The sequence below is a fragment of the Bos indicus x Bos taurus genome, chromosome 2 (assembly GCF_003369695.1).
Source record: "Bos indicus x Bos taurus breed Angus x Brahman F1 hybrid chromosome 2, Bos_hybrid_MaternalHap_v2.0, whole genome shotgun sequence".
In the NCBI taxonomy this organism is placed as follows: Eukaryota; Metazoa; Chordata; class Mammalia; order Artiodactyla; family Bovidae; genus Bos; species Bos indicus x Bos taurus.
Window position 1 is genome coordinate 71812644 of NC_040077.1, and position 22590 is coordinate 71835233.

Consider the following 22590-nt stretch of genomic DNA (forward strand, 5'->3'; position numbering starts at 1 on the left):
TTGCCTGTTAGTCCAGGTATCTCTTGACTTCCTACTTTTGCATTTCATTCCCCTGTGATGAAAAGGACATCTTTTTTTGGTGTTAGTTCTAGAAGGTCTTCTAGGTCTACATAGAACCTATCAACTTCAGCTTTTTTGGCATTTGTGGTTGGGGCATAGACTTGGATTACTGTGATACTGAATGGTTTGCCTTGGAAATGAATACAGATCATTCTGTCATTTTTGAAATTGCACCCAAGTACTGCATTTCGGACTCTTGTTGACTATAAAGGCTACTCCATTTCTTCTAAGGGATTCTTGCCCACAGTAGTAGGCAAGTAGTGGTCATCTGAATTAAATTCACCCATTCAGGTCCATTTTAGTTCACTGATTCCTAAAATGTCAGTGTTCACTCTTGCCATCTCCTGTTTGACCACTTCCAATAAACTTTAATGTGTGGACCTAACATTCCTGGCCCCTTATTGAGGTATAATTGACAAAATTTAAATACATTTAAAATGTGCCATTTAATAAATTGATAGAAGTATACATTGTGAAATGATTCCTACAGTCAGATTGATAGTTAACACATCCTCACCTCACTTTTGGACACAACTGAGCGACTTCACTTTCACTTTTCACTTTCATGCATTGGAGAAGGAAATGGCAACCCACTCCAGTGTTCTTGCCTGGAGAATCCCAGGGACGGGGGAGCCTGGTGGGCTGCCATCTGTGGGGTCGCACAGAGTCGGACACGACTGAAGCGACTTAGCAGCAGCAGCAGCACCTCACTTTAGTTAGTTTTCTTTTTGTTTGTTTTTTTGTGAGAACGCTTGAGATCTACTCTCAGCACATTTCAAGTACAAAAAACAGTGTAATTAACTTTAGTCACCATCCTATACATTGGGTCCTCAGGATCAGATAACTTTTACCAGCCTCCCCCTATTTCTCCACCCCTAGTCTCTGGCAACCATTCTACTCTCTGAGTTGGATTTTTTTTAAGAGTCCACATTTAAGTAATACCATGAAGTATTTGTTTTCTCTATCTGACTTAGTTCACTTAGCATAATTCCTTCTAGCTTTGTCTGTGTTGTTGAAAATGGCAGGATTTCCTTCTTTTTAAAGGTGGAACAATATTTCATTGTGTATGTATATTTATGTGTGTGTGTCTGTGCATTTTACATCTTCTGTATCCTTTCATCTGTTGATGGACATTTAGGTTGTTTCCATGTCTTGGCTGCTGTGCATAATGCTGCAGTGAACATGGGGGTGCAGATACCTATTTGGGATCATGAATTTATTTCCTTTGGATGTGTACCCAGAAGTGGCGTTGCTGGGTCATATGGTGTGAACTAGTCATGACTGAAAAAGGGTTTTCTTTCAATTACTGGGAACCATTCTGTAGACTTGGAAGATACAGTCTAGTACAAACTAGTGATTCTCAAACTTTTATATATATCAGAGTCACATGGGAAAGCTTGTTAAACATTCAGATTTGGGGATCCCACCCAGAGGCAGGTATGTGGAGACCACACTAAGAAAAACCAGATTAGAATAAGCACATAGTTAAATTTTTTCAAATCTGAACAAGTGGTGCAATATATAATCCTGTATGTTGGCAGATGGCCAGTTTTACAGAACAAAAGCTATATCTGAGGCTAAGAAATGTTTAGAATGAGTTTGTTATTTAGACCAGTGTTAAATGGTAACCATAGTAAGGACAGGGCTTCTCAGGTGTGACTAGTGGTAAAGAACCTGCCTGCCAGTGCAGGAGATGCAGGAGACACAGGTTCAGTCCCTGGGTTGGGAAGATCCCCTGCAAGAGGAAATGACAACCCACTTCGGTATTCTTACCTGGGAAATCCCACGGAGAAAGGAGCCTGGCAGGCTCTGGAGGATCCTCCTCACAGGATCTCAAGGAATTGGATGTGACTGAAGCGACTTAGCACAGCACATAGTAAGGATGATGGTGATGGTGATTGTTATTATTGATTGTCATTTATTTTTAATTAGTTAAAATATCGGCTGTAGTGTAGATAATTAAAATTATTATTTTCTCCCATTTCTTTTCATAGTAATTTATGTTGTTTTAATTATGATCTTCATTCAGTGGACTTGTGCTTTATTTTATCATTTTAGTAAGTTTTTACCTGAGAGTGGCCTCTTTGTGGCCAAATAACTTAAGTCTCAAGCACAGTCATCTACTCAGTAACAGCACTAGGGATCAGCCTGTGTAGGGCCTGACCTAAAATCCAGTTGAAATTAATTACAGCAGATGGCACACATTCTTCATGTGTGGTTTAATTCAGGCATTTTTCCAGGGTGGTATTGTTAGTTATTCAGTTGGCTTAAAGACAACTTAAAGACAAAAGTTGGCTGGATGATTTTCAGGGATCCCTACCTTATTTGTGATTACTGATCTTAGTTCAAAACCTCAAGTAAGAGGTGACTCCTCCTGGAAAAAGATGGCTGCCTGAAACACATGACTCCCTGGTTGTCTGAATAGGAACTTTCATCAGTCCTTTTCTGTTTCCATTTAGTTGAATCCTCTCAGAGTTGCTTACAGTGTGTTTTTAATATCCAGGAGGAAGTGGTGAAGTTAACCGAGAAATGTCTGAATAATGCCATCGACAGCCCAGCGCTGAATACCAGGAGAGTTCCTCCTGACTTGAAGAGTAATATTTTGAAGGCTCAAGTAGAAGCAGTGCAGAAGGTAAGCTGCCTTCACTAGGGTCCCACTGAAGTGGAAGGAGACCCTATGGAACAAAGAACACACACAGATGGTGGACATGAGTGAGCAGGCCAGAGAGGGTAAAACCAGGAAACATACTCAAGGTAGCAAATGCCTTTCCATCTCTAAATTCTAGTCAGAGTAGATTAAGATGGGGCAGTCATGAAGTAAGAAGAATAAAGTTTTTTAAAAGTCAAATTCCTATAGAAGTGAGTCCCTAATCTTTCGTCACTTTTATAGCTGGAAACCCTAGAGTGATTTTAGGTCTTTATCAGTTCACTTTTCCTCCCACCCATCTATCCCAATTCAGCAAAATTATTAGCTAAATAGCTCATTCAGCAAAGTTATTAGTCGTGTTATTAGCAACTGAGCGATGGTTGCAAGACGAAGAGTGGGTTGTGACATCTTGTGAAGGACGCAGTGTGTAGAGACCAGCCCCTAAGAAGTTAATGGCATCCATGCTCTCAAAATTGGCTTTTCCTTGGCCCTCCCACCTGTCAGATGTACCCTCTGTGCTGAAATAGCGCAGAAGCCTGTCTTACTGCATCCTGTTGTCAATAAGGATTTCCCAGTACCTTGTTGAGAAGAGGCTCTTCACCCATCCTGTCCCAGGCACAGGCCTTGAAGAGAACTGGAAGAACTTGAGGAATGTTGCTTGTGTGCTTTCTGTACCTTTCACCCAGATGTAAACATAAAACATAATGTTTACATATAAAAATAATTTGAAATAGGTCAGTACAGGCTCTGGAATTAGACAGCTGGAGTTTGAATCCTGTTTCTTATCTACCACCTACTAGCTTTGTGACTTGGCACATTAGTTTATTTCTCTGAGCCTCAGTTAAATTATGTTTAAAAGGGGGTAATGGTAATACATACCCTAAGGTGGATTGTAAGGATGAAATAAAATAATAAATACGAAGGCCATGGAGTGACTCCTGGCAGGCACATAGTGAGTGTTTAGCAAATGTTGATCCCGATGCTGACACTGCCTCTTGTGGCAGCAGAGGTGGTGGCAGCTGTCGTCACCTGATGTTTCAGTTGTATTTCTGAGTCTATCTTGACTCAAACGAGAGAGAAATAATTTCAATAGCTCTGAATGAAAGCGATTTTATTTTATAGTTTAAAATCATCCTACCAGGGCCTTCACTGTCAAGATTACTGAACACTTAAGGAAGAAATAATAACAATTCTTCATAAGCTCTTGCAGGAAATAGAAGAGCAGGGAGCATGTCCCAGCTCACTTACAAGTCTGGTTTTACCCCGATAACAAAGCCAGAGAGAGATTGTACAGAAAAAAGCTGCTACAGATCGAAAGTCCTAAACAAAATAGAAGCAGATCTTACTCAACAATTAATAAGCAGGGTAGTAACCATGGCCAAGAGTTTATCTTGGGGGAAAAGGTGGTTTATCATTCAAAAACCAGTATAGTTCAACATATTAAAAATTAAGGAAAATTGTCTCCATTTATATGGAAAAGACATTCCACAGAATTTAAGACCTGATCATGATAAATGTTCACAACAAAATAGGAATAGAGTGGAACTTCAGCTTAATAAAGGGTGCCTATGCAAATAATGTACAGCTAGCCTCATACTTCATAGCTAAAGTTAACAACTGACCGTCCCTGTGTGGGCAATAATGGACTGCCTGCAATGCACATGGCTGCTAAGAACATAAAATATTACAGGTACTTTAGAAGAGAATTTGGTAATATATTAAGCATATGCTTTTCGTATGACCCAGCAGTCCCACTCCTAGGTATTTATCCAAGAGAACTGAAAACATAGGTTCATACAGATATTGGTACATGAATGCTTCTGGCATCTTTGTTTGTAACAGGTAAAAACTAGAAGCGATCCAGATGTCCATCAGCAAGGAAACAGATAAACGGGCTATATCTGTAAAGTGCAAAGCTACTCAGTACATAAAAAGGAATGTGTTGATGCATGCAACACCAGGGGTGAACCTCAGAAACATCATGCCTCTCTAAAGAGGGCAGCACAGAAGACAGGTGTTACAAACCCATCTATATGAAGCTATAGTACTGCAGCTAATGAAGCCCACATACCTAGAGCCTGTGCTCCACAAGAGAAGCCACCACAATGAGAAGTCCATGCAGTGCAGCGAAGAGTAGCCCATGGTCAGCAGCTAGAGAAACCCTGCACGCAGCAACAAAAGCCTGCAGGCCAAAAGAAACCAGTACAGATCACGGCTGGCTACGTGTATGGGTTTTTGATGGGATTGCATTGGAAACCTCAAGGGAACATTTAGGGGCAGGGGACATGTTATGTATGTTGATTGTAGTGTTGATTAGGTACCCCTGTATATTTTTCAGAATTCATCATCATACATTTAAAATGTGTGGCATTTTGCTATATGTAAATGATACCTCAATAAAATTAAGGGAAAAACTGACTTCTTCAGGAAGATTTTTTTAGAATTCTCTTCTGAAATATTCAGGGAAAAATAAAAAGCCAAATACATAGCTTAACATCTATTTCTTCTTTTGATAAATTTGAAAAATTCTGGCATTGAATCTTTTTGGATTCTGTGTATATTGACCAACATACAGGTGGTGTCTTAAATCACGGAGACCTGTCTAGTAAAGTGTATGGATTTGCATAGCTATGTATTGAAATGGGCACTTGGTGTATGAGTTCAGGTGTGAATAGGACTGCATTGGGTGCAGTTAACTGATATTTCCATGGATGAGGTGTGATTACCCCTTTCTAGAACAGAAGCAAACTGGTATTTCTATTTTTACTACAAAGGAATATAAATTTCTTCTTACTTTAGTATCATCGATAGAGATTTAATTTTTGTGATTTCCTTTTCTTAGGTTACAAGAGAAGATCGCGTATTAAGTCATAAAAATGCCAGTGTTCAGGATGCTTCCACAGACAGGTAGAGTGTTGGGGAGATGGATACTGATACTCTTTTCCTCTTACCTTTCTTTGGGGGGTACTTTTTTTTTCCCCTCTTTTCAAGTCTGTGACTACATGGTTTCAGAATATCTATTTGAAAGATAGTTTGACTCACTCTTCTATCCATTAATACATAGCTTCTTAAGCCCTACTTGTAGATCATTTGAAGATACTCCTAATTAGTCTTTTTTCATTCTCATTCTTCTTCAGCTGATTGAAACCTTTGAAGATACTTTTAATGTTGTAAGGTACCTGGTGAGGAGTATGTGCAATATCTCTCAGGTGTGGCGGTTGTCTTGGTACCATCCTGTCAACACAGTGGGTTGTTTCTATAAACTTTGTTTCTGTAGGCTCTCATGTGATGCATGCAGGTGTCTTTACAGCCCCCTCTGAGTTCTTTCTGCCTGTCTTTTCTTGTTAACTATTACACCATTTATTTATCTTACTAAATTTCTGCCCCCTGCTCTATGCCAGTTTGTTTCGTTCATCTCCGTGTATCCAGTGTTGTGTGCTTAGTTAGTGCTAAACATTGTTGAGTGAATATTCTGATTAATGCTGTTCAGTTCCAGGTGCTGTTATGAACATAACACTTAAGTGCATGCTTTGTATAGAGGACTTTACAGTTAGTACTCAGCAAACTTACTCACTGGTGATCAGGGTACAACTGGGATTCCAGCTTAACCTTTTAATTAATTCTAATGAATCAATTTTCCCACATCATTTAAAAGTTATTTATTTATTTAGTTTGCTGCATCGGGTCTTAGTTGCAGCATGAGGGATCTTTGTCTTGTTAGGCGGGGTCTTTCAGTGCAGCACATGGACTCACTAGTTGCGGTCCGTGGGCTTCAGTAGTGGCAGCACATGGGTTCAGTTGCCCTGTGGCATGTGGGGTCTTAGTTCCCTAATCAGTGATCAAACCTGAGTCCCCTTCCTTGCAAGGTGGACTCTTTACCACTGGACCACCAGGGAAGTCCCTTGCCCACAACATTTTTAATACTACTGTTATTACTGAAGCCTTTAAGAGGAACCTCATCATAAACTCATCATGAACTTTTTGCAAAGAGGGGAATAATGAAGATGTAACTACCCAGTTGTTTATCAGAAATTTCACCAAAGCTAGAAAGATGTTAGAATATCCAACTTCCAGACTTATTTTTCTTCATGGATGTTGGTGTTTTGATCATCTATTTTCCTTCCAGCATTTGAGATGGATCCTTTAAAGCAGAAATCCCCAACCTTTTTGGTTCCAGGGACTGGTTCCATGGAAGACAATTTTTCCATGAATCAGGGGTAGGGGGGATGGTTTCGGGATGATTCAAGCACATTACATTTATTGTTCACTTTATTTCTATTATTATTACATCAGTTCTGCCTCAGATCATCAGGCATTAGATCCCAGAGGTTGGGGACCCCTGCTTTAAAGAATACTCATGTTCTTATATACTTTTATATATACTTGGATCTGTTTCTGGGTCTTTTCCTTTCCAGTTACTCTTTTTCTTCTCCTTGCCATACTAGACTTTTTAAAAATTGCTATACCCCTTTTCTAAAAGGTAATATTTCAGGCATACAGAAAGCTTTAGAGATTGCATAATACATATCTGTGCACCAGCTGTCAGGCTTTGTCACATTTTCCTATTTTGCTATAGTAGATTTAGATCATTTTTCTTTTATCTTTTTTATAAAGTTATTGTTCCCGTGCATTTATACTTTATAGGTGTGCAATTTAGTGTTTTTAGTACTTTGACAGAGTTGTGCAACCCTTACCACTATTAATTCCATAATACTGTCATCATACCTAAAAGAAGCATTCTCCCCGTATGAGTCACTCTACTTCCTCGTCCAGCACCTGGCTACCACCCATCTGCTTTCTGCCTGTACTCGATTTTCCTGCTTTGGATGGTTCATGTAACTGGAATTGTACAAATATGTACCAATATGTCTGACTTTTTTCATTTAGCATAATGTTTTCAAGGTGTACCCTTGTAGCATGTTTTGGTACTTCATAGCTGAATAATAGTCGATTGTGTAGATATGCCATATTTTGTTTATCCATGTGTCGATGGATATTTCCGTTGTTTGTTGTTTAATCACTAAGTCATGTCCAAGTCTTTTTGCAACCCCATGGACTGTACCTTGCTGGGCTCCTCTGTGCATGGGATTTCCCAGGGTAGAATACTGGAGTGGGTTGCCGTTTCCTTTTCCAGGGGATCTTCCCGACCCAGGGATGGAAGCTGCCTCTCCTGCACTGGCAGGTGAATTCTTTACCACTAAGCCACCTGGGAAGCCCTTGTTATTTCTACTTCGTGGCTATTTTGAATAAGGTGGTTCTTGAACATTTACATACAAAAAATTTGTAGACTTGCTTTTAGTTTTCTTTAATATGTGCCCAGGAGGGTTGTTGCTCAGTCATGTGGTAACTATTTTTAGCTTACTGAAGACCTGCCAAACTATCTTCCAAGGCAGCTGTGGCATTTTCCAGTCCCATCCACAGTGTATGATCATTTCTGTTTCTCAGTATCCTCGCCAGTGTTTATTATTCTCCATTTTAAAAATTATACCCATCCCAGTGAGTATGAACCACAAAACCCTTTGTGGTTTTAATTTTCATTTACCTTAAGAGTAATGATGTTATTGTACGGCAGAAACCAATACAACATCGTAAAGCAATTATCCTCCAATTAAAAAAAAATAATGATATTGAGCATTTTTTCTGCTTTGGAGAAATTTCTGTTCAGATCATTTGTTTTTATAGTAACAGCTTTATTAAGATACAATTCAAATACTATGCAATGCAGGTAACCCATTTACAGTGTACAATTCAGTGGTTTTTGTTTTGATATATCTGAATTTTAAAAAAATTATCATGTTTTTTTATATTCTTTTTTAAAAATTGTATTTATTTTTTATTGAAGGATAATTGCTTTATAATATTGCTTTGGTTTCTGCCATACATCAACATAAATTAGCCATAGATGTACATATGTCTCCTCCCTCTTGACCCTCGCTCCCACCTCCCCTACCCCTCTAGGTTGTTACAGAGCCCTGGTTTGAGTTCCCTGAGTCATACAGCAAATTTCCATTGGCTGTCTATTTTATATGATAGTGTATATGGTTCCATGCTGTTGTCTCCATTTGTCTCATACTCTTCTTCCTCCCTGCCACTCATGTCCATAAGTCTGTTATCCATGTCTACATCTCTATTGCTGCCCTGCCAATAGGTTCATTGGTACCATCTTTCTAGATTCCATATATATGCATTAATATACAATATTTGTTTTTCTCTTTCTGACTTACTTCACTCTGTGTAATAGGCTCTAGGTCCATCCACCTGATTAGAATGGACTCAGATGTGTTCCTTTTTATGGCTGAGTACTATTCCATTGTATTTACGTACCACAGCTTCTTTATCCATTCATCTATTGATGGACATCTGGGTTGCTTCCATGTCCTGCTATTGTAAATAGTGCTGCAGTGAACATTGGGGGTACACATGTCTTTTTGAATTTTGGTTTCCTCAGGTATATGCCTAGAAGTGGTATTGCTGGGTCATATGGTAGTTTTATTCCTAGTTTTTTAAACACTCTCCATCACTTCATGGGAAATAGATGGGAAACAGTGGAAACAGTGTCAGACTTCATTTTTGGGGGCTCCAAAATCACTGCAGATGGTGACTGCAGCCATGAAATTAAAAGACACTTACTCCTTGGAAGGAAAGTTATGACCAACCTTGATAGCATATTCAAAAGCAGAGACATTACTTTGCCAACAAAGGTCCGTCTAGTCAAGGCTATGATTTTTCCTGTGGTCATGTATGGATGTGAGAGTTGGACTGTGAAGAAAGCTGAGTGCTGAAAAATTCATGCTTTTGAACTGTGGTGTTGGAGAAGACTCTTGAGAGTCCCTTGGACTGCAAGGAGATCCAACCAGTCCATTCTGAAGATCAGCCCTGGGATTTCTTTGGAAGGAATGATGCTAAAGCTGAAACTCCAGTACTTTGGCCACCTCATGCAAAGAGTTGACTCATTGGAAAAGACTCTGATGCTGGGAGGGATTGGGGGCAGGAGGAAAAGGGGACAACAGAGGATCAGATGGCTGGATGGCATCACTGACTCAATGGACGTGAGTCTGGGTGAACTCCGGGAGTTGGTGATGGACAGGGAGGCCTGGTGTGCTGCGATTCATGGGGTCGCAAAGAGTCAGACACGACTGAGCGACTGAATTGAACTGAACTGATAACTGTCTTCTGTAGTGGCTGTATCAGTTTACGTTCCCACCGACATTGGAAGATTTATTTATTTATTTTTGGTCTTGTTGGGGGTCTTCATTGCTGCACCTGGGCTCTCTCTAATTGCAGTGAGTGGGGGCTACTCTCTAGTTGTGGTGCACAGACTCCTCACTACATTGGCTTTTTTTTGTTGTAGAGCATGGGCTCAGTAGTTGTGACTCTCAGACTCTAGAACATAGGCTCAATGGTTGTGGCACATGGGCTTTGTTGCTCTGTGGCATGTGGGATCTTCCTGGATCAGGGATCAAACTGGTGTTCCCTACATTTCAAGGCAGATTCCTAACCACTGGACCACCAGAGAAGCCCACGGTTTCTTCATTTTAACTGCCACAGTATATTCATTCTTTTACTAAAGGACAAATGCTTGTTACAAATTAACATTGTACATGTTCTTCCATATACACATATGTCGTAAGAATTTTTTCACCTGCTTTCTGTGTTTTGTAGCAGTCTAAACTACATAGGACTAATCTCTCTTTTTTTATTTTTTTGGTTTGGCCTCAGGATTCTTATTCATTGATTTACAATATTATATTTGTTTTAGGTGTACAATGTAATGATTAAATATTTTTATGGATTATATTCTATTTTTACATTTATTATAAATTATTGGTTATATTTATATTCTTGTAACTTATGTATTTTATACATAGTTCAGTTGCTCAGTCATGTCCAAATCTGCAACCCCATGGACCACAGCACACCAGGCCTCCTGTCCATCACCAACTCCCAGATTTTACCCAAACTCATGTCCATTGAGTCGGTGGTGCCATCCAACGATCTCATCCTCTGTTGTCTCTTTCTCCTCCTGCCTTCAACCTTTCCCAGCATCAGGGTCTTTTCAAATGAGTCAGCTCTTCCCATCAGGTGCCCAAAGTATTGGAGTTTCAGCTTCAACATCAGTCCTTCCAGTGAATACCCAGGACTGATCTCCTTTAGGATGGACTGGTTGGATCTCCTTGCAGTCCAAGGGACTCTCAAGAGTCTTCTCCAGCACTGCAGTTCAAAAGCATCAATTCTTTGGCACTCAGCTTTCTTTATAGCCCAACTCTCACATCCATACATGACTACTGGAAAAACCATAGCCTTGACTAGATGGACCTTTGTTGGCAAAGTAGTGTCTCTGCTTTTTAATATGCTATCTAGGTTGGTCATAACTTTCCTTCCAAAGAGTAAGCGTCTTTTATACATAGTAGTTTCTGCTTATTGATTTCCTAGCACTATCCACCCCCTCCTCACTTAGCTCATTTCACTGGTAACCTCTAGTTCTCTATATCTGCAAATTTGTTTCTGACTTACTTCACTTATATATTCGTTTATTTTTTTAGATTTCACATGTAAGTGATAAAATACAGTATTAGTCTTTCTCTGTCTGACTTATTTCACTAAATGTAATACCCTCTAGGTGCATCCATGTTGTTGCAAATTTTCATTCTTTTTATAGCTGAGTAATATTCCATTACATATATACACACCACATTTTCTTTATCCATTCATCTTGATGAACACTTAGGTCCCTTCTATATCTTAGTTATTGTAAATAACCCTGCTATAAACACTGGGGGGGGGCACATATCTTGTTAAATTAGTGTGTTTTTCCTTCAGATATACACTCAGAATTGCTGGATCATGTAGTAGTTCCATTTTGGTTTTTTTTTGAGGAGCTGCCATACTGTTTTCCATAGTGGCTGCAACAACTTCCATTCCCACCAACAGGGAATTTCCACCAACAGGGAATTCCACATCCCTGTCAGCGTTTGTTCTTTATGTTCTTTTTGGTGATAGCCATGCTGACAGGTGTGTGGTGATGTCTCATTGTGGTTTTGATTTGCATTTCCCTAATGAGCAGCGATGTTGAGCATCTTTTCATGTACCTGTTGTCTATTTGTATATATCTTATTTGGAAAAATGTCTGTCACATCCTATGCCCACTCCCCCCCCCCCCACTCACTTTTAATTGGTTTATTTATTTTTATTAAATATTGAGATGTTTGAACCATTTATGTGTTTTGAGTATTAACCCCATATTGGTCATATCATTTGTAGATATTTTTTTCATTCTGTTATCTTCATTTTGTCAGTGGTTTCCTTTGCACTACAAAAGCTTTTAAGTTTAATTATATCTCATTGTTTATATTGTTGCTTTTGTTTCCTTTGCTTTGAGACAGATCCAAAAAAAGTATTGGTATATTTTATGTCAAAGAGCATTCTGCTTGTATTTTCTACTAGTTTTATGGTTTCTGGTCTTACCTTTATTTTTTAAATCTGTTTTGGGTTTATTTTTGTATATGGCATGAGATGTTCTAATTTCATTTTTACATGCAGCTGTCCAGGTTTCCAGCTGTTGTTATTGAAAAGACTGTCTCTTCCCTACTGTATGTTCTTGCTTCCTTTATTTTGGCTTAATTGACCAAAAGTGCATGGCTTTATTTCTGGGCTCTCTATTCTGTTCCATTGATCTATGTGTCTGTTTTTATGCCAATACTATACTATTTTGATTACTGTAGCTTTATGGTATAGCTTGAAGTCAGGGAGTGTGATTCCTCTAGCTGTATTCTTTTTTTCTTGATTACTTTGGCGATTTGGAGTCCTTCATATAAATTTCCATATAAATTTTATGCCCCAACCACTAATGCCAAAGAAGCTGAAGTTGAACAGTTCTGTGAAGACGTACAAGAGCTTCTAGAACTAAAACCAAAAAAAGATGTTCTTTTGATCATAGGGGAATGGAATGCAAAAGTAGGAAGTCAAGAGATTCCTGGAGTAACAGGCAAGTTTGGCCATGGAGTACAAAATGAAGCAGGGTAAAGACAAACAGTTTTGCAAAGTGAACACACTGGTCATAGCAAACACTCTCTTCCAACATCACAAGAGATGCCTGTACACGTGGACATCACCAGATGGTCAATACTGAAATCAGATTGATCATATTCTTTGCAGCTGAAGATGGAGAAGCACTATACAGTCAGCAAAAACAAGACTGGGAGCTGACTGTGGCTCAGATCATGAAATCCTTATTGGAAAATTCAGACTTAAATTGAAGAAAGTAGGGAAAACCACTAGACCATGCAGGTATGACCTAAATCAAATCCCTTATGATTATACTGTGGAAGAGACAGATAGATTAAAGGGATTAGATCTGACAGAGTGCCTGATGAACTATGGATGGAGGTTCGTAAGATTGTACAGAAGGCAGTCATCAAAACTATCCCCAAGAAGAAGAAATGCAAAAAGGTAGTCTGAGGAGGCCTTACAAATAGCTAAGAAAAGAAGAGAAGCAAAAGGCAAAGGAGAAAATGAAAGATAAACCCATCTGAATGCAGAGTTCCAAAGAACAGCAAGGAGAGATAAGAAAGCCTTCATCAGTGATCAATGCAAAAAAAATAGAGGAAAACAATAAAATGGAAAAGAGTAGAGATCTCTTCAAGAAAATTATAGATACCAAGGGAACATTTTATGCAAAGATGGGCACAATAAAGGACAGAAACGGTATGGGCATAACAGAAGCAGAAGATATTAAGAAGAGGTGATAAGAATATACAGAAGAACTATACAAAAAAGATCTTAATGACCCAGATAAACACAGTGGTATGATCACTCACCTAGAGCCAGACATCCTGGAGTGCAAAGTCAAGTGGACGTTAGGAAACATGACTGTGAACAAAGCTAGTGGAGGTGATGGAATTCCAGCTGATCTATTTCAAATCCTAGAAGATAATGCTGTATAAGTGCTGCACTCAATATGCCAGCAGATTTGGAAAACTCAGCAGTGGCCACAGGACTGGAAAAGGTCAGGTTTCATTCCAATCCCAAAGTCAATGCCAAAGAATGTTCAAACTACCACACAGTTGCACTAATTTCACATTCTTGCAAAGTAATGCTCAAAATTCTCCAAGCTAGGCTTCAACAGTCCTGAACCAAGAATTTCCAGATATTCAAGCTGAATTTAGAAAAGGCAGAGGAACCAGATCCAATGCCAGTACCCATTGGATCATATAAAAAGCAAAAGAATTTCAGAAAAACATCTACTTCTGCTTCATTGACTATGCTAAAGCCTTTGACTGTGTGGATCACAACAAACTGTGGAAAATTCTTAAAGAGATGGGAATACCAGACCATCTTACCTACCTCCTAAGAAACCTGTATACAGATCAAGAAGCAGCAGAACCAGACATGAAACAATGGACTGATTTCAAATTGGGAAAGGAGTACGTCAAGGCTGTTTATTGTCACCCTGCTTATTTAACTTATATGCAGAGTGCATCATGCCTAATGCCAGACTGAATGAAGCAGAAACTGGAATCAAGATTACTGGGAGAAATACCAATAACCTCAGATATGCAGATGATACCACCTTTTTTAATGGCAGAAAACGAAAAGGAACTAAAAGAGCGTCTTGATGAAAGTGAAAGAGGAGAGTGAAAAAGCTGGCTTAAAACTCAACATTCAAAAAGCTAAGATCACATGAAGTCCCATCACTTCATGGCAGGTATATGGGGAAACAGTGGAAACAGTGAGAAGCTTTATTTTCTTGGGCTCCAAAATCACTGCAGATGGTGACTGCAGCCATGAAATTAAAAGATGCTTGCTTCTTGGAAGAAAAGCTATGACCAATGTAGACAGCATATTAAAAAGCAGAGATATTACTTTACTGACAAGTTCTGTATACTCAAAGCTATGGTTTTTCCAGTAGTCATGTGTGGATGTGAGAGTTGGACCATAAAGAAAGCTGAGTGCCGAAGAATTGATGCTTTTGAACTGTGGTGTTCGAGAAGACTCTTGAGAGTCCCTAGGACTGCAAGGAGATCTAATCAGTCCATCCTAAAAGAGATCAGTCCTGAATATTCATTGGAAAGACTGATGCTAAAGCTGAAGTCACCTGATGAAAACTGACTCATTAGAAAAGACCCTGATTCTGAGAAAGATTGAAGGCAGGAGGAGAAGGGGATGAAAGAGGACGAGATGGTTGGATGGCATCACTGACTTGATGGACCTTAGTTTGAGCAAACTCAGAGAGATGGTGAAGAACAGGGAAGACTGGCATAGTGCTACAGGCCATGGGGTTGCAAAGAGTCACACTGAGCAACTGAACAACAACAACAGTATTTCCATCTATATTTTAGGATTACTTGTCCTAGTTCTGTGAAAAGGCCTGATAGGCATTTTGATAGGAATTGCATTAAATCTGTAGATAGCTTTGGATAGTGTGGACATTTGCCAATATTAATTCTTCTAAGACATGAACATGGGATATCTTTCCATTTCTTTGCATCATCTTCAGATTCTTTCATCAGTTTTCAGAATATAGTTTTCAAAATAAGGGTCTTTTACCTCCTTGATTAGGTATTTATTCCTAGATATTTTATTATTATTAGTGCAATTTTAAATGGGATTGTTTTCTTGATATCTCTTTTTGATAGTTTGTGTGTTGAAAAGCAGGACTAATTTCTAATTGAAGAGTTCGTTTTTCTTCTTCCTGAGGAGGCTGCTTGTGACCCCTGTGTCACCTCTGTCAGTCCTCCATGATGTGAACATACCTTTCTCTTCCTAGTGCTGAATTAAATGAGAATACTGTGCCCGTCCGTGGAGACTCTCTGGCTCTGATGCAAACCACACCTGCAGAAAGTGGGTCTGCTCTAAAGGTAACAATCACTGCCACCTTTTAAGGTTTCTCCTCACATTCCGCTGAGTTGAACCTTGGTTATACAGGACATCTGGTGAGTTCTGATGGACACCAGAACTTAAGCTGTGAAAAAAGCACTGAACCTCACTTCTCTAGGGAGAATCCTATTATCAGATCCAAGAGTAGCTCAGGGTTTCTTCATTTTTGAGTTATTTGTTGTTATTTTGTTTTTTTAGATGATCTCTTATTTTTGGTTTTTGTATGCTGACTCTACTTCCCTAGTGTCTGAAACAGAACACTGCACATAGTAGGCAGCAAATAAGTATTGATTGATCAAAAGTAACATTCTGAAATTGTGTTGTGTTATAACCAGCTTATCTCAAATCCTACCTTTGTTGTATCCACTTGTCACACACCCATTGTTGTTTAGTTGCTAACTTGTGTCCCAGTCTTTTTGCAACTCCATGAACTCTCGCCCACCAGGCTCCTCTGTCAGTGGGATTTTTTAGGCAAGAAAACTGGAGTGGTTTCCCATTTCCTTCTCCAGGGGATCTTTCTGACCCAAGGATCAAAGCTGCATCTCCTGCATTGCAGGCGGATTCTTTACCACTGAGTCACCTGGGAAGCCCCACACACCCTTACCAGTTCAGAAATCATAGAAACCCAGTTCATTGCCCTGGGAATGTTTTAATTTGCAATTTAAACAACAAGTTATTTTTGTAAATGAACAGTTCCCATTTGTTCTTGTATTGCATAAGCACATTTATCATAGAAATCTACCTAATATTTTATAAAAAGAAAAAAATTAGCAATTACCTGTATTCCCACTAGTCAAAAAAACTTTGGTGTTTTAAAAAAGGAACCTAAAATATTTTCAATCTGGAGATTCCTTTCTGCTAATTAAAATCCTAAAATGATATATTGACATATTTGATCATTGAAATCATTAGGTGGAACCTCAGATGTGTTTTAGAACAGAGAAGGACATTTGTCCCCCAAATTTATTGCATATTGTGTACCAGGATAGCATGCTAGGCTTTGAAAATTAAAAAATGACTGAAACATGGCCTCTTCTTTCAAACTGCTTTATAGTACACTTGGAGAGAGGATTTTAATATGTTGTGGTAGAGATATGCACAGGCTCTTTCAGGGCTCACCAGGTCACACAGGGTAAGGAGTGGGATAGGAGGAGGGAGCTATGAGAAGGGAGGGACAGTTACTTCATATGTGGGATTAAAATTCAGTTAACACTGAACTGGCGATGTACCATGGCCTGAGGACAGACAGACAGAAATGTATAAATAAAGGGTACACCTTGGGTACTTACTGCTCTTATTTCCAGACTGGAGTTTCATCTTTTATCCTTTTAACATTCTTCCTATGCATCCCCCCAACACATACACACACATTGCTGTACAGAACTCTGTATAAGGTGCTTCAAATATTGATTAGACAAAAGTATCAGTGTTTATGGGGGAAATTTGCATTATACTCCTTTGTGAACATTAGAGCACCCACACGTGTGAATAAAGAAGCACTGGGAGTTCAGGCCTCTCCTAACTTGCTGGCTCCTTGCTGGCTGAACCTTTTACCTCTATTCTCTAGTTCAACAGCTGAGAGCCAGGACAGTCCTAAACCCTACCAAGTCTTGTCTTACCAGAAGGAATAACTGTATGAAAATTCACAAAACCCTTGAGTGTTTTAAAGTTCTGACTATAGGCTAGGTTCTCTCCAACACAAGTGAAATCACTGATAACTATGGCTCCTGAATGTCCCCATTTGTTTCAAGATTAACACCAACCAGGCCTGGGTCCAAATTATACACTGCAAGGATATGGAAAAAACTGTTTGGTGATTAATGGGTCATTTGACATCTGTGTATCTTGTCTTCCACAGGATGCTACAGATGAACTGGATGCCTTGCTGTTGTCTCTAACTGAGAATCTCCTTGACCACACAACCATACCTCAGGTAAAGATGCTTTAAAACAGGAAGATGGAAAGGTATTTCTGTTTGAAATTGTCCCTGCTAGATTCCAATTTTTACCTTGTCTATAATTTAGTAAGACTTTTCATTTCATGAATTTATATTTCAGTAACCACGTAGCATTGCTTTTCTATACTAAGTTCTGCCAACTTGAATCTGTGTGTCATTACATAACCATATGTTAACTATGAACCTATTTATAACTAAACTGAAAGTCCCTCAGTTGTGTCTGACTCTTAGCAACCCCATGGACTGTAACCTGCCAGGCTCCTCTATCCATGGAATTCTCCAGGCAAGAATACTGGAATAGGTAGCCATTCCCTTCTCCAGGGGATCTTCCCAACCCAGGGATTGAACCCAGGTCTCCCACATTGCAGGTGGATTCTTTACCATCTGAGCCACTAGTGAAGCCCAAGAATACTGAAGTGGGTAGCCTATCCCTCTTCCAGGGGATCCTGCCAACCCAGGGGTTAAACTGGGGTTTCCTACATTACAGAAGGGTTCTTTACCAGCCGAGCTACCAGGGAAACTCTTTTTGTAACATCATCCTATTAAACAGCATGAGAGGAACATGTGAGGGTAAACCAGCTTCTAAAGAGTTCAGACAATAAAGAATTTTAATTTAAAAATAAAACACTTACAGAAAGATGGAATCATAAGAATGGTTGACATTAAACACATTGCTCTTTATTTGAGTTTGGGAGATACTGTGTTAAGTACTGTGTGTGCATGCTAAGTCATGTCCAACTGTGAGCATGGTACAAATAAAACACAGTCCCTTCCCTCCAGAGACATGGAGACTAGTTGGGATGGAAGGTACACAGAAGCCTCATTTAGTACTTAATGACTCATGTACTGGGACTGCTGTGACATCACCTGAAGGCTTGGGAGTTCAGGTGGTACTCAAGTGTGTGTGTGCATCACTGGAGAGCGTAAGAAAGCACAGACCACTGGTCTCTACCCTTGGAGTTTCTGACATGGTATGTGTGGGGTGGAGCCTGAGAAGCTGCATTTCTGACCATTCCCGGGGGTTCAGATGTGGGCCAGGAACCACCAGCTGATATCAGTAAACACAGAGACTTTACCAGATGCACAAACAGAAAATACAAGGGATGTTGGCGCTATCGGGCCACAATAATCCTTTAACCAGATAAAAGAGGTAACTTCTAAGACTAATGAAAAAATAGCCTGAAGCTGAAGAAGGAATCCTTGGGGCCCAGCTCAGAACACTTACTGTGTGTCTACGCTTTCTCGCAGGTGGGTGGGTGATAGAGTGATGAAAATGAATTTCATTAAAAGCATTTTCTATCACTAGTATATTTTTACTTACCTGCAAATTTAAATGTTCTATTTTAAATAAAAATGTTGAATATGATACATTTTAGATTCTGCATATAAGCTTTCCTACTAATTTATAGTTATTAGAACTGTAATACTCGTCTAATAAATTGAGCTTTCTAAGTGATTTTGATATGTGATGAGGCCAGTCCAGCACCATTATGCTGATATTTTGCTGTTTTTGATTGTTAGTTCTTTCAGATGGTTTTTGGAATAACTTTGTCAAGTTTCACTCCCTTGAAAGCCTTTGAAGTTTTAATTGTGATTGTATTAAATCCATAAATTAACTTGAGGAAAGAACTGATATATTTGTGATTATCTTCTTGGCCAAGAGTATAATGTTTTTCTCATCCAAGATTTCCTGTTTCTCCTAAAAGTTATGTAGTTATAGTCTCCCCAATATAAATTTTTTGTTTTCCTATTTTTGTTATTTCCAGACCCTTAATGGTTTTTTTGCTAGTAAGATTTTTTACCCATTAAAGAATTTAGGACTTAACAGAGAATAGTCTGAAATGTCCTCTGCAAGTCTTCTCTGTTCTATGTTAGGTTAAATCCTAAATGCTTAATAGTTTTGTTGATGTTGTGAATGGTATTTAATTTTTTACTATTGAATTCGTAAGTTGATTTTGTGTTCAGGAAACTTGCTGACGCTGATTCTCTCAAATATTCTATCAGTTTCTGGGATGTGTTTAGTATCTCTGTCTGCAATTATTGGTTAATCCATTTCTTAACCTATTGTTGGATCTTTCAGTTTTGTGTATATTTTGAAGATAGATGCATGTTTGTTGATTGTAATTATACTTTCTTGAGCTCCTTTGGACACTTTAAAGTGTCCTTCTTTGCCCCTTTTTTCCTCTCTTCATTTCTCTTTTGATTGATAAAAATTTGATAATGTAACTTTAAGTTTGAATTGCCTTAAATAGAATTTTCTATTAATTTATTTTCAGTTATTTTGGATCTGTTTGTTTTAAGTGGACCTGTTGTGAACAGCATTTTGTTGGATCTTGTTTTTTATTTAGATCTTATTCAAAAGTCTGTATATTTTGATTGAGTTTAAATCCACTTATATTTACTGTAATTATTGTTAATATAGGACGTCTTTCTGCCAAACCATTTTTTGTTTACTTTTACTGTACTGCTTTTCTCTCTGTCTTATTTTCTATGGTTAAAAGTTCATTTCTTAATATTGGTGGGAAAGTTATATTTTATATATTTTAAAAGTATTTATTTTTTATTAATTTGGCTGTGCCTTGTCTTAGTTGTGGCGTGTGGGATCTAGTTTCCTGACCAGGGATAGAACCTGGGTCCCTTGCATTGGAAGCATGGAGTCTTAGCCACTGGACCACCAAGGGAAGTCCCTTTATTTTGTATTTTTATTCTTTTGGTAGTTACCTAGATTACTAAGACCTGGACTTATATTAATTTTTTCTTATCAGAAAAAATCACCAGTGCAAGGTCTAGTCTGAGTTTCCATGAACAGGGAGAGTTGGGAGTTCATTAGATGACTGTTATACACATAAAAGTGAGATCTAGAAAATCAAACATTAAAAAGACTGTAACAAAGGCCCTATGAGTCAGTAGTAGTGTGGGTGTTTTTATTCTGTTTGCTGCATGCATAATTAGAAAATGAACTGTATAGAGACAGATTTTTTTTCTGTGTACTTTCTTTTTTTGCTGTTCCATTTGAATTAGTCACAGTCCCCTGTTCAAGAAGGCTGTGATTATTTGTAATGAACTGAAATGAAATTTCAGAAAATAAATGTTAAATTGAACGCTGGGGATTGGGGAAATCCCTAGTGAATGACCTGAAAGTAGTAGTAGCATTCAGATTCCACCCCCCACCCATGCATTTGATCGCAGAAGAAAGCATTATAATTATAAAAATTCAATCTTCCCTAAAAATAAATACATGTCTATATAAATTTTTTTCAGGTATCTTCAACATCAGTGATCACGCCCCGTTGGATTGTGCCAGTAAGTTAATGATATTTAGAATTTTTCTTTCTGTTCCCCTTACAGAATGAGGCCTGAAGGAGTACCAGGTTCTTACTTTTCCTTGAAAACCTGGGGTCATCATCAAACTTCTTTTAATTAAAGTTACCGGCTTCAAACTAGTGATTTAACTTTTCTGTTCGTAAATGTGTAAGGGTGGTAATAAAAATAAAAATCTGATGTGAAGGATGGTAAAAGGAAACCAAAAAAAAAAAGCAACTGTGACCATAAACATCCTCCCCATTACCATAATTATTGGAGAAGATGGCTTGGAGCTGAAGTGCTGGTTGTCAGGGAGGTGTGATCACCTCCTCTCAGACGTGTTGTATGTCTTTCTCAGCAGAGCACTGTCCTTCCTAATGGGCTTGCAGGAAATGGGTTTTCCCTGACTGGGAAGGAAGGGCTGGGCAGCAGAGAGCTCATCTCTCCCCCAGCGCCATTCTTGGTGGACGCCGTGACCAGGTGAGGAATTATTTCTCAGTAGCACTTCTTAGGCATCTGTTAGGAGGAAAGAAATAATAAAATTATTGTATTTAAAGCAATAATGTCCATTCTTTACCTGAACTTAATTGAAACTGAATAAATCTCTTCCTCTGTTAATTAGAGTAGTGTTTTTTCTTTTTTCTTGTCAGTAGCAATTTTCTACAAAATTATGAAGTAGACCTTATTTTTTTTTAATTGGAAGTCTTTGTTAGATAAAGATGTTAAAAGGGCTATCTTTAAAATTTTATATTTCTTTGAAAATTGATTTATGTCTTTTCCTATCATGCTTTACTGTTAGGTTGTCCATCAATACAGAGGAAGAGGTGCAGATAAGGGTAGGGCAGGGGATTCCCAAGGTGAGGGCTCTGGTGTAGCTTTCACTGAAGCCTGCTTGTTGCAAGCTCATTCTAGCATATTGCTTGCCACAAACAGAAACTGAACTCAGAGAGCTTTTATTCAGCACGTAATTCTTCAGCTTTTGTTAGGACCAAGAGTGTGCCTGTTTTGCAAAAGATTTTGCCTTTATTTCTTACCTCTGACTTTTTCATGGGTGTGTTTGCTGTTTCTCACATCTTCCTGGTGTTGAGAATACAGATCAGTTGTAGTAGATGCTTTAGAGAAAAAAAAAAATTTCTCAGAATAAAAGAAAAGTTACTAGAGATGGTTAACTTGAGAGAAATTCATAGTTCATTTTAAAATTGTTGTCTTACCTCTGTAGTCTTTAATATAATTGTTTACTCAACAAATACTGATTGAATATTAGGTACCAGGCATTACTTCTAACTGGCATTGAAGAGAGCTGTGAACAGGATGGATGTGGGACCTGTTTCCCTAAACATTTGTATGACTAGTAGTACCCACTGTTAAAGTAGAGATTACCTGCAGAGAGCCAGGTAATAATTCTCTGTAATTGAGTTTACACAGTAAAATGTGAGTGCTTATAGATTTCCAGATGTTAAGTCACAGATAACATCAGGGCTTGTCTCCATTCCTTCCCAAAGCAAATAATCATAAAGGAATTAGATTAAAAGTAACAGATAGTACACCTGAAGCTAGTATAATATGTTAGGATCTTAATGAGGAAAACATGACAGTAAATCAGTGAAACACTAGAGTCCAGAAGCAAACCCACACAAATACAGTTCCCTGATTTATGAAAAATGATGGTGCAGTGCTGAAGGGAAAGAGTGGTCTCTCAGTCAGTCAGCCTGACAAGTTAAATATCCTTGTGGGAAAAAATTAATCT

At 38.5% G+C, this 22590-nt stretch overlaps 1 protein-coding gene across 3 annotated transcripts in view; it reads left to right on the plus strand.

Moving 5' to 3' along the window:
- The window catches only part of EPB41L5 (erythrocyte membrane protein band 4.1 like 5), a 167924-nt gene that overhangs the window by 136161 nt on the left and 9173 nt on the right, over positions 1-22590 (plus strand). For 2 of the 3 annotated variants that reach the window (XM_027562547.1, XM_027562566.1), the window contains 6 exons: positions 2564-2692; positions 5550-5614; positions 15474-15564; positions 17442-17516; positions 20802-20843; positions 21202-21323. In XM_027562547.1, coding sequence (XP_027418348.1) covers positions 2564-2692; positions 5550-5614; positions 15474-15564; positions 17442-17516; positions 20802-20843; positions 21202-21323 — 524 coding nt within the window. The remainder of the gene's footprint in view (positions 1-2563; positions 2693-5549; positions 5615-15473; positions 15565-17441; positions 17517-20801; positions 20844-21201; positions 21324-22590) is intronic. The other variant, XM_027562558.1, reaches the window with a different exon arrangement.